Source organism: Oxyura jamaicensis, chromosome 5 (assembly GCF_011077185.1).
Source record: "Oxyura jamaicensis isolate SHBP4307 breed ruddy duck chromosome 5, BPBGC_Ojam_1.0, whole genome shotgun sequence".
Taxonomy (NCBI): domain Eukaryota; kingdom Metazoa; phylum Chordata; class Aves; order Anseriformes; family Anatidae; genus Oxyura; species Oxyura jamaicensis.
Window position 1 is genome coordinate 62,285,697 of NC_048897.1, and position 12,130 is coordinate 62,297,826.

Below are 12,130 nucleotides of genomic sequence, written 5' to 3' on the forward strand. Positions count from 1 at the left end.
GCTGCCGAAGCGGAGCTTTCTGTGTGAAAGCGCTTTTGGAGGAAGTGGTTTGAGGGAAGCGCTCGGGAAGGCGGCCCTCACGGGGCGCCCGGCGCCGGCCGGCCCGCGGCGGAGGCGAGGCGAGGCGAGGCGGGCCGGGCTGAGGCGGCCCGCCCCAGGGAGCTCCCTCCCCCGGCCGCGCGGAGCCATGTGACAGCGCGACGGCTGTCCCGAAGCCTCCGAAGGGAAGCGGCCAGCCGCGACGCGGGACACCGGCTCCCTCTGAGGCGGCGGCGGCCCGGGGGCAGGTCCCATCCCGGCCCCTCCCGTGACCGCAGGTGCAGCCCGAAGCCGCGGCCGCCTTCCCGCCTGGCGGGCGGCTCCTCACGGAGGTATGGACGCGGCGCGCGCCCCCGCCCCGCCCCGGGCGACCGTTAACGGCTCGCCGGGGCGCGCGGCAGCCAGGGCCCCTCGCGCTGGGGGGGCCAGGGGGGGGGGCACACGTGCTGCGGGGCCGCCCCGCGCGCAGCCGTCCCCCCGGGGTGGGGCCGGGGCCGGGGGCGGGCGGCGCCCCGGGGGGCCGTGGCGGCGCTGCGGTAGCGGGCGGGCGAATGCGGCAGAGGGAAGCGGCCGCATCTGGCTGGAGCTGCTCCTCCCTTCGCCGTCCCCTCCCCGCCGCCGGCTCGTGGCGGAGCCGCCCCGGCGCAGCATGGCACTGCCCGGGGCAATAGGTGAGTCCCGGCCGGGGGCAGGAGAGGAGGGGCAGCGGCGGGCTGCCGGGGGCGGCGGGGGCCTTGGCCACCGGCAGGAGCGGGCCTGGGGCTGCTGCGGCGGGAGCGCCCCGGGCAGGGCCCGGCTGGGCCCCAGCTGCTCGGCGCGGAGCCGTGCGGGCTGGCAGCCCTGGCAGCGGCTGTAATGGCGTGTGCCCGGTACGTACGGGAGCCCGTGGCAGACCTGGTCGATAGCTGCTCTTTAAATGGTCGTTGTATTGGTTTTATGCCGCACACTTCAAGGGAAGTAGCTTTCTCTTCCCCAAAGGTGCTGAACCCAACAGCAGCCCAAGCTGCCGATGGAGACTGAGGAAAGGAGAGCGTTTGCTGGCTGGCGGTTGTATCCCCATCCCATCCCATCGGGATGCTGAGCTGTTGCTCTCCAAGTCACTCACCTTGGGTAAAGGACAGCAAGCACTTCTACAGAAGGACATGGGATATGAGATCGTCATCCCTGTTCCGGTTCGGGATGGCACAGTTCGCATGAGGTGTCTTACGACTATTTTAGGTTTATTAAACTCCTTTCAGTGACATAAGCTAGCAGTGATGTGGGTAAACCTTTCGTTTGCTTGACCAAAGAACACGAGATGAGGTTTTATAAGAAAGAAAGGAAAAAACCCAAACACAACAAACAAAAAATGCCGCTCTCCACAGAGGGTTGATTGTACTTGTAGCTATGCTTTCAGACTTGAACCCATGTTACTCAAGTAATTTAAGTTAGGATTTCTCACACAATTTATTGCCCGCTGCATTTTTGTTTCTGATCACAATTTTTTAAGAAAATGTTCATTTATACTCAGAAAGTACTCAGCCAGCGATAACCACTCAAGCATGCAATTTTTCCTGTTCTAATCAGCCAGTACTGAAGATATCTTATTTGCTGATTCAGCAGCAGAAGAAATATTCCACACTTGACTCAGATCTCTAACGTTTACTGTAGTTGAATTACTAACTAGAAACATTGTTTTTGCCATGGCTGTAATGGCCCAAAAGGTCCTTGTTGCTGGCAGCTGTGTGTCAGTTACTGTTGTGGACAACTGTGCTTGTTGAGGTCAGTGGAAAGACTCCCATGATTTCACTGAGGTTTGAAATTGAGAAACTGAATCTAAGTTTGGATGCTTCTAAGGCATCATAGTGCATTGTCATTGAGTCATTCAGCTAAGCATGTATGTATTTTTGTTTCTTATGTAGTTATACTTTTTTTTATTTTTTAAATGAAGACTCAGTACTAATTGCAAAACAAATACTCTGCAAGAGGAAAGACTGCGTGGGGTCAGATCAGAAGTTCTTTAAAATCAGTATAGTTTTTCCACTGTCCTGAATTCATTACAAAAATAAGAACACAACACAACATAGGTGATCACTAAATTGCCAAGCTATAGTCCAGCGTTTCTCTCGTCACCTTTTAATACTCTATTTGCTTTTAGAATAAAAGTGTTCTCAAAGCAACTGTAAAAACAGGTGGACATTAATTAGAATCTTTTAGACTGAAAACAACAGGATCACATATCACAAGGGATCACATATCAACATATGAAATTTGAAGCATGCCTTCAGAAACACTCTAATAGGAGTGCTGATAAGTTATGCATTGAGTGGTTAAAAACTGCCATGCCCCATGCTGATTTCAGCATACATCAAATTATTTAAATGAATACCATCTTACAAAGTTTATTTATATTTTTGTAACCAAGAAGGATTCTGAAATGTTGGTTTGGACACAAGCTAAACATATTGGCAGTGCTTGGATCCATTTGTTGTGATCCACTGCTATTTTTAACTTACGTGATAAGAATTACATCTTTGTTGTAAACTCCATTATTGTGAATGCATTGAAAAATGCTTTAAGCACATAATAAATAGTGCTGGACAGCGCTTGCAAGAACTGTATTTTTTTCTGCTCCAGAGTGCTACCAGATATGTCAAAATCCACTCGCTGCATAAGAATGAAATATAAATAAAACAATGAAACTAAACGCTAAAGATGGTATTTTCAGTAGTGCTGCTGAAACAAAATGGAAATATTTTGTTATGAAAGGCTGCTTAAATACAAATTGAAAATACTAAACATATCTTTAGAAAAAATATATTTAAATGCCAAGAAGAAATTAAAGTCTATATCCTGTCTGCTTCCCACATGCAACTCAAAAGCAGGATATGACCTACAAAAATATCCCCCGAGTTAACTAACTACATTTTTACTTTGGTTGTACAGCCATTTTATTTCATAGCAGCTGCACGACCTACGTATTTGTGGAAGAATGCGGTAGAAATAGGAAAAAAAGAAATAGGTAGAAAAAATAGGTAGAAATATGCAACGTTCTTTTCTAACTTGCTTTTGGCTCTAAAATTGCTTTCAAGTCACAGCAGAGAAGGAAGCAGGCAACTGAGTGGATGTGATTTCCTTGTTCGGTGCAAGTACATACAGCTAAACACGCACATGGCAAACAACGGCCTATCAGATATGCCAGTAAATTGCATCTTCTGGCAAATCTGCACGTACCTATCTTAGGAATTTTCATTATGCAAAGTATCACCATGTGACAAGGAAAGAACACTCCCATTACACGTTATATCCTTGCCTTTTGTTATGGTCTCAAAAGCAATCCGGAAGGCCATCTTCTGCTTATGTTTTAACACTTAGTACCTCCCCAAGTCAGCCAAGAACTATGGGGCAGTGAAAATCTCATATGGTACACCTTCAGGTATGCTCCTAACCTTCCTTTAGGAGTTCTTAAACTTCAAACTGAACTGGCAGATTATAAATTGTGTTCCTACTAGGAGAAAAAAACCCAAACACCTCAATGAGTACACAAAAAAGTTCTGAATTTGCAAATTAGCATGGCCCCAATAAGTAAAGATGCTCGTGGATTCTTACAATTCTTGCATACTGCACAGTAGTTTAAATTCTGTGCTTTGACGTCTACTTAATTCAGTTTCTGAACAGAAGGCTCTGGAGAGACTTTATAGCAGCTTTCCAGTACTTAAAAGGGGCTTGCAGGAAAGCTGGGAAGGGATCTTTGTCAGGGAGTGTACTGACAAGACAAAGGGTAATGGGTTTAAATTAAAGAGAGCAGATTTAGATTATATATATATAAGGAAGAAATTCTTTGCTCAGAGGGTGGTGAGGCCCTAGAACAGGTTTCCCAGAGAAGCTGTGGATGCCCCATCCCTGGAGATGTTCAAGGCCAGGGTGGTTGGGGCTTTGGGCAGCCTGGTCTGGTGGGAGGTGTCCATGCCTATGGTAGGGGGGTGGAATTAGATGATCTTTAAGGTCATCAACTCAAACCATTCTATGCTTTTTGTTCAGAACTCTTAATTTCAACAGGCATACCACAAAAGAAAGAACAAACCCTGATCTCTCACATATCTTAATTCTACTTGTATTTATAATTTTAACTGTCTTCCTTATTAGCTGAGATGCCCAGACAGTTTCCAAAGCTGAACATCTCTGAGGTGGATGAACACGTGCGGCTCCTAGCAGAGAAAGTATTTGCTAAAGTCCTCCGAGAAGAAGACAGCAAAGATGCCTTGTCACTATTCACCGTGCCTGAAGATTGCCCTATTGGGCAGAAAGAGGCCAAGGAAAGGGAACTTCAAAAGGAACTGGCAGAACAACAGTCTGTGGAGACAGCTAAAAGGTTTGTTTGGTAGTTGCTTCCTTAGTGGAAAATTGTTTTTAAACTTGTTTGAGATAATACTGAAATGTTTGGCAAATAACATTCTGCGTGTTATTACTTCAGGAGAAAGGTGAACAGCAGGTACCAAGGGCACCTGATGTCCTTCCGTGCTGTGCAGATGGCGTGGGGATGGGTGAAGTCGTCTCCTCAGCTGTGCTTCCAGCAATAGCATAGATATTGCTTATGCAACTTTAACAAACAGCATTGCCGGGTAGAAGTGAAAAAACCTCACTCATTCTTCAATGTAAGAAAGAATCAGGGAAAAAAAAGAGGACAATTTTTTTTCTTGAATAGAATAGTTTCAGAGAAATGGAAAATTTTAACTTCCAGAAAACGACTAGTGGTAAGCTATTTCTTTTAGTCTCTGTAAAAATAGATGAAAGCAAAGTCTTGACATTTAACATCAAGGGAGAAACAGAGAGTGGGATGGGCATAATGAGGTTATTTGTGGGTTTCCTTAACTCATGGAGATAAAATTGAACCACTGTCAGCTATTAAAGTGAACATTTTGAATTTTATTTTCCTAGGTCAATGTACAGTCAGTCCACCTTCAGTTTACCCATGAATCTAATTAAGCCAAACTCAATTTGGTTTACAGTTTTCTTGCGTGAGGGAGATAGCCTTACCCTGATGTCAGGCTGTCCCAGTATCTTAACCTTAGTGGACTGGCTAGACTATTTACTAGAGTCACATGAGCTCAGCAGCAGTCTAATGCCAAAGTCTTGGATGTGTACAGACTCATCAAAAAACAGGCAAACAAAATAGCTTTTGAAACTGATAGGTAAACACATGTACCCTGTTAGCTCCAGACCATCAGTTGGGCAGCACATGGCATCGTGTTTCTGAAACAGAAGGGAGAAGAGTTGGTTTAATTAATTTAAGGTATGACACACTGATGATGCAGGCTTAGACTTTTGTTTTTGCTTTGTGCAAGTGGGTTTTCCAGTTGGCATGTTCTTAAACGTAAGTGCAGAAGGGAAAACTAGATGTTATCATTCATACAACTATCTGGTATCTTTCCTTCTGAAACAGTAAGCTTCACTTGTAAGTTGGGAAACTGCCTCATAAGAATGTTCTACCAAACTGTGTGTGTGCCTAAAGTTTTGTACAAGTTTAACAGTGGGAAGTGGGATATTACATTTATGTTGCTTACATGTGGGAACAGAACAAGTATTTGCCCTTATCCTAAAGGATTGAAATGTACTTAGAGAACAGTTATATGAGTAAAAGTTCTGTTGCTTTCAGTTGCAGTTGATCCAACATTGCCTTTCAAGAATTTCATACTGATTTCAAAGGTGGCTCCAATTAGTCATGAGGATGGAATTTGGTCATAGGGTATTATTCATATTATTCACACCACCACTGCGTGGTGAATGCCACAGAGGTAATATGCAACTTCCAGAGAGAATTCCAGTATTTCTTTTCCTTTGTTAGTGGTTCTTACTAACATATTATAGTGTTGGCATCTAGTTTATAAAGTAAACGAAGAGAATATTTCCACAGCACATAATAAAGTGACATCACAGGTTGCTTATTAGATGAATATTCAAAAGACATTTAAACAGAGTAATAAAAATAATGAAATCTTTAGATATATTACAAAACTTCACTCAAGACATTATGATTACTTCACTGAAAATTACAGCATGCTTTTTCAGCTGTTTTTCTCTAAGGTACACATCCATCACAATGGGGATAGCCGTTTACTGCCCAGATGGAAGAAATAAATGTGCATATCACAGCCATACTGTATTATTACTCGGATAACCAATGTTAGCCTTTTGCTCAAGTCTCATCAAACACCACCTAAGGAATAACTAAATTTGCTCATCCTTGTTCTTACAAGTTTAATTGAATGACTATATATGAAATTTTGGTGCATAGTGTTGTTGGACAAGTAGATGAGTTTAAAAACTTTAAAAAGCCTGTATGTTTTGGGAAGATTGAAAAGTTTGTATAACAGCATGATAACTTACATCAACTTACCTTATGTGACATTGACTTACTTTCCTCTGATACTTTGAATTCTAATCTTACTGTCTTTAAGAATCAAATCTTCCTAAAGTAAGCCCAGTGATCATGTTTTCTTTCTACCCAGAGACTTGCTGACACTGAATTTGTAAGAAGTGATACAAAATAATCTTAGTGGTATCTAAGAGTGATTGTAAATAAATCATTGCATATTGTATTTGTGTGGAGGGTAAGTGCAACTGTATGTAGCATATACCATGTGAAATATCACTGGAATAAAAGCTAAAAGCACAAATATTTTGTGACCAACATTTTGCTCATGGTATGAGATACTTCATTTTGTAAAATTTTTTTCGGGGGTGATTTCTTTGCTGTAATCTGTTTTCCAGCATACTTCATGTTTTATACTGAGGCTCATTTAATGCTTTATACCATAAATTCCTAGGAAGAAAAGTTTCAAGATGATTCGATCTCAGTCTTTATCATTACAAATTCCATCTCAGGAATGGAAAGCACCGTCTGCCAATCCTGTTCTGTCTCCTACAACACCAGTTCTTCAAAGTGGTTTTCTGCCAGTCCAGGTGCCATACGATGTACCAGAGTTTCAGAGAGTTTCAATTAGTGGGGACTACTGTGCAGGGGTAAGAAATTATTTTTCTCCCTTCCTGTTTGTAAAGAAAAAAATTCCAAACCACAAGCAGCTAGTGGATTTACAAGCAGCTAATATATTTCAAGTGTGAAATGATACTGCATCATGGCTCTCTGCAACAAACTGTAAAAGGATCTATGAACAGACTGATTTGTAAAACACTTGAATTCATGTCATTTCAATTTATTTATACTTATTCCCATAAAAAAATAAATTGGTAAATCAAATAGATAAAAACATAGACATTGAATACACAGGTAATATATGGTAGGAGAAAGAAATTCTCTGTGTGTGTATGTTTTGCACATTGCATTTGGACTCTGCCTCTGTCACTGGCTTCCTGAGACCTCAGGTAAGAGCCTTATGCTCAGGTCACATAGATCTGTATTTCTGGAAATCCACACTCCTTGTTACTGGCATGGTTTCAGATTATGACTAAAACTGCCATTTTATTTTTGTCAGTATTTATCCAGTCTTTCCTTTCAGGTTACAGTTGATGATTATGAACAAGCTGCCAAGAGCCTGGTGAAAGCTCTTCTCATTCGAGAAAAGTATTCACGTCTTGCCTACCATCGCTTCCCAAGAACAACATCCCAGTATTTGTGTAGCATGCAACATGAAAAATGGAAGGTTGAAGATGAAGTGCATCCAGGTGAATATCCTTGTTCTTTTTAAAATACTGAATTAAAACCATATACTACTTTAGTAAAGGTGAGTTGGGTTTTTGTTATGATCTCTTCAGACTGTCTTTGTCTCTGTAATTTATTCTATTAGTAAGTGGTGGAGAATCACTGACGGACTTTAATTATAAAGCCTATATCTGATCTGAAAGTTTGAAACTGTTAAAAGCTAAAACCGTACTGGACAGCCATTGATTTCTTTCCAGCAAATGGGATGGTACGTAGTACCCCTCCTGGAAAAACATACATGGATATGGCTTCAAGTGAAAAGTCATTCCTCCTGATCTTGGCATACTAAAATAAAATGGATTATGAGCTCATCTATGTTGTAAATTGAAGCATGATACAGACATACCAGTTAGCCAGCCCTGAGACATTAATTTCACAGGCATGGCACGCTTGCCATGTCAGGTCTGGAAGCTGGATAGTCACATTTGTTGGGCAGTCTGCCTGGGTAAATAAACTCCAATCTCTCAACAAGGCTTATTAGGTTGGACATATTCCCAACCATCTATGTCACAAATCATATTTGTCACCTAAGTGGGTTGTGTCTTGAAAGCTTTGCTTATACATGAAACTGTTTGCATTGCTAGTTGTTGGATTAGCCTGTGTGGAGCAACCTTTGGTCTGTTCAGATTTGCCAATGTAGACACATCCGTATTGTTGGCAATGTATTTTCAGCCGTAAAGTGACATTTTATATTATTTTAAATCAATTAGCATCTAGGTCACTAGAGGGAAGACAATGAAAAGAAGTATTTTCAAGCATTTGTTATACCAAAGGAGTGCAAAGAGAACAGTACCCTGAATATTCACAACAGGACAGATACTTTAGAACAGCTGCTGAGAAGATATTTCCAAGCTATTGTTAGGTTAATGATTTTTTTACAGTTATGGTTTTAAGCTGATGTTTTATTAGTAACAAAATATCACACTGTCTTAATATGCACAAGTTAGAGATGGATAGTTATGAATATTATAGTATGATATCAGTTTATAGCATAAGTTCAGATGCTTTAAGTGGATAAAAGTGGATAGTTACTTTTTAGTCTTGGTTTAACTGAAGAGGTAAAAGGATTCTGAAATAGAATGAGTGCAAGGATGTGATTCAGTTGACATAAATATATAGTTGTGATTTAATTAATTTTGTAAGGGATGACAAAATCCTAACTGTGCTTCTGGTACTTCAGTCATGATCAGAAGGCCAAGGAGAAAACTACAGTTGTGTTGTAATACCTCTGGGTTCCACATTTCTTGGTTCTATGCAAAACCAATTAAACAAACAAACAAACAAAAAAACAAAAAGGGAGTTTTATTAACACACACACACAAAACAAACAAACAAAAAAACCCACCACCACTGCCTTGGTCAGATTGAGAAGCACTGGGTCTTAGGGTCTTAAATTTCCTGCTCCACGAGCAGGAAGTGTATTCAGTGATTGTTGAGAGAAAGAGAAGACAATTGTATTGTGTGTGCACTAGTCTACCTCACTAGACTATGGGAGGGGCAGAGGTGGAGAAGTAAGGCAGTCTGTTCTTTTTTGGTTAATGTTTCAATGTGAGAACAGCTGCATACTGTATGCTTCAATATAAACTTCCAAAATTACTACAATGAGTCAGAAGGTGAAAGCAGTGAAGGTGGGTATGAAGCCTACAACTGTTAGATTGTTCTAAAATATAAACTGTACTTTCAACCATCCCAATTTAAATACTTCTCAAAACTTAATTTGAAACTTGTGTCATCATACATTAATAAAGAATAGTATTAAATCTATTTATACATTGGTTCATAGAACTCTAATAATTAACAGTAAAATATTTGAACAAAGGTAGGCACTTGAATAACTTGAGTGACTGCAATTAAATATGAGTCTGTCAGAATAGAGCTATGTTGTAACAAACAGATCTTCTCTAGTAACCAAAAATATAATTTTAATGCAAATATTGAGATCTGCTAAAAGTGAAACATAGAAGTAGAAAGTCCTCTTTCTACTTGTTTGGCCTTTCGTATAAGCTACTTCTAAATACAATGTAAATTTATTTCCAGACTTCCATTCACCCCCAGATGAAAATGAAGATCCTTACAATCTTGATGATGCTCCAGACAATTTGGATTATGTTATCAAGATAAAAGGTGGCATTCCCTTTGTTTATGATAACAAAGAAATGATGGAACTCAATGAGCCTCGGAGTTTGCCATATCCTGACCTGGAGACCTACACTCTTGACTTGAGCCATGTTCTTGCTCTAATTGCAGATGGTCCAACGTATGTTTTTCTTTTTCTTTCTTCCCTGCCCCTTCAGGTTGCTAGTTATCTTAATATTTCTCACTTCTATGATATTTAATTCCTCAAAATATTCATTCTACAGTCATGCTTGTTTTGCCTTTCTCTAGCATTAACACAACACAAAGACTTAATAATTGAAATCTAGCTTTATGTTCTTTTCTTTTTAGTTTCTTTGCATCAGCCATGGCAGAATGAGCAGCAGTTAACAGAAAAGCAAGACATCAGTCAAACATTCCCATTCAAGTCAAATCTGACCTAAACTTCTTGAGGCATGGGAACTGAAACTTGAAACTTGAACCTCACCTTTTCTATTTTGGCCTGTGCTGAATTTGAGGTTTTGAACAGTTGTCTGGAATTCCTTAATGTCTGCTCTGCTCTTGCTGCATGAAAAGAAACTGTGTGTATGTACAATATACATAACAGCTCAGCAGTATAAATACTCAGTCCAGTTTGTTCCAGATGTGAATTAACCGTTCATGTGTTGCAAAACTGATTTGCATGATCATAATCAAAATAGGTCACACTTCCCAGAACCATCAAGCTCCCAGGAAATCTCTAAAAAACAGAAATATAACAACTCTAGCATTGTCACTGGCATACTGCAAAGTCCTTGCCCAGTGAATAGGGAAAATGTGTGTATCTAGTTTTTAAAGTTTACTTCCCAGCTGAGTATTGAAAACATCATTGTCCTATAGCCTCAACACCAGGAAAGGAAAAGAATCCATCTCAGGATGGAACAAAGCAGGAACCTGGACCTCTTCCAAACTATTTGCCCTGCCTGCCAGCACTGCACTCCTTTTCCTCCTGATTTTGAGATCAAGTCGTGGTTACAATGTGACAAGTCACACCTGGTGCATTTTTTCCTACTGGAGTTTGTGTGTGACACCTGCAGCATAATCGGCCTGCCTTCTGCTAGCAAAGCAGCTGGCCTGAACAGAGCTGTCCCGTTCCCTAACCACTTATTCAAGAGCAAAAGCCTGTGCTCCTGCCGTTACTGTCAGTGTTCCTGCTCCAGATCAAAGTTAGCTTGAGTATGCTGCTTTACAGTATGCTCTGGGTAAATGCATTTCCAGTTTCATTTGGTGTGTTATATTCCAAGAGAAGACAGATATTGGGAAGATTAACAGACAATGAGGACAAACTTGAAACCAAGCTGACATACTGAAGACCCTTCTTTTCACAGCATTTGTTAACAGTCTACATAAAGCCAGAAGAAGGAGGGGCCTTGGTGGGACATGCGAGAAAACTCAGCAGCTTTGTGAATGCAGCAGCAGTCCTTTGCTCCTTTTGCTTCTTCAGATTAAGCATTTGCAGGCTGATTCACTCTCCCTGATCACTATACACAAACCAAGAGAAAAAAAGTCTTTTCAGTAATCCTGTTGCATAAGATTTTCATACTCTGTTGTTTCCTTGTTTGCAACAAGTGCTTTCCTGTCTGTCATTTATGTCTGTCACACATGGGCCTCCTTGGAGATCAAGAACCCATTGCTCTTTAACCTTTGATCTTAAACTGGTGAAATCTCACCCCTACTCTTCAGACTTCCATTCTTCTGAACTACAGTGTAACGCGACAAAGATAGCCTGCAGCAGGCAAACTCGCCTTGATCAGTATCTGATACCATGAGACTGTGTTTGAATCAGACTTTCAAATTTGTTATGGGATTTGTGTTCCTTGGAGAGATTGTCAATAAAGAAGTAGAAAAAAAAAGAAGGCTGAGTATTACATTAATTGTGCCATAAAAATATTGTAGATTTGATAAGAATTGACAGACGGTGAAGAGAACAAACATCATTTGTTAAAAAGAGAATTAAAACCATAACAGAAGATGAAAGTGAAGCTGGAGGAGTAGGCAAGCAGGAACAGAAAAGCATGACATTTTCTAAGAAGAGCGCACAAAAGTATTTTGGAAAAAAAAAAAAGAAAACTAATATATCTACACAATAGATGTGTTTCTAAGGCATAAAAATGAAATTATATTGGACTTTATCTTGGCTCACATTGAAAAGCAAATAAGCATTGGGGGAAAAAATCTTTATTTTCATAGTAAGTCTTGATTATAGGTTGTTTCTGTTATATATAAAGTGATCTGCTCTGGAATTTTTCAGTTCCAGAA

The 12,130-nt window shown here is 40.8% G+C and overlaps 1 protein-coding gene across 2 annotated transcripts in view; it reads left to right on the forward strand.

Moving 5' to 3' along the window:
- The first annotated feature begins 204 nt into the window (after window positions 1-204).
- AMPD3 (adenosine monophosphate deaminase 3) overlaps window positions 205-12,130 on the forward strand; it is a 30,921-nt gene continuing 18,995 nt past the window's right edge. Inside the window, exons 1-5 of one of the 2 annotated variants that reach the window (XM_035326851.1) lie at window positions 205-371; window positions 4,165-4,390; window positions 6,846-7,041; window positions 7,536-7,701; window positions 9,776-9,995. In XM_035326851.1, the coding sequence (XP_035182742.1) occupies window positions 4,170-4,390; window positions 6,846-7,041; window positions 7,536-7,701; window positions 9,776-9,995 (803 nt within the window). In that variant the 5' untranslated portion in view covers window positions 205-371; window positions 4,165-4,169. Of the gene's footprint in view, window positions 372-551; window positions 711-4,164; window positions 4,391-6,845; window positions 7,042-7,535; window positions 7,702-9,775; window positions 9,996-12,130 lie in introns of those variants that run through there. The other variant, XM_035326850.1, reaches the window with a different exon arrangement.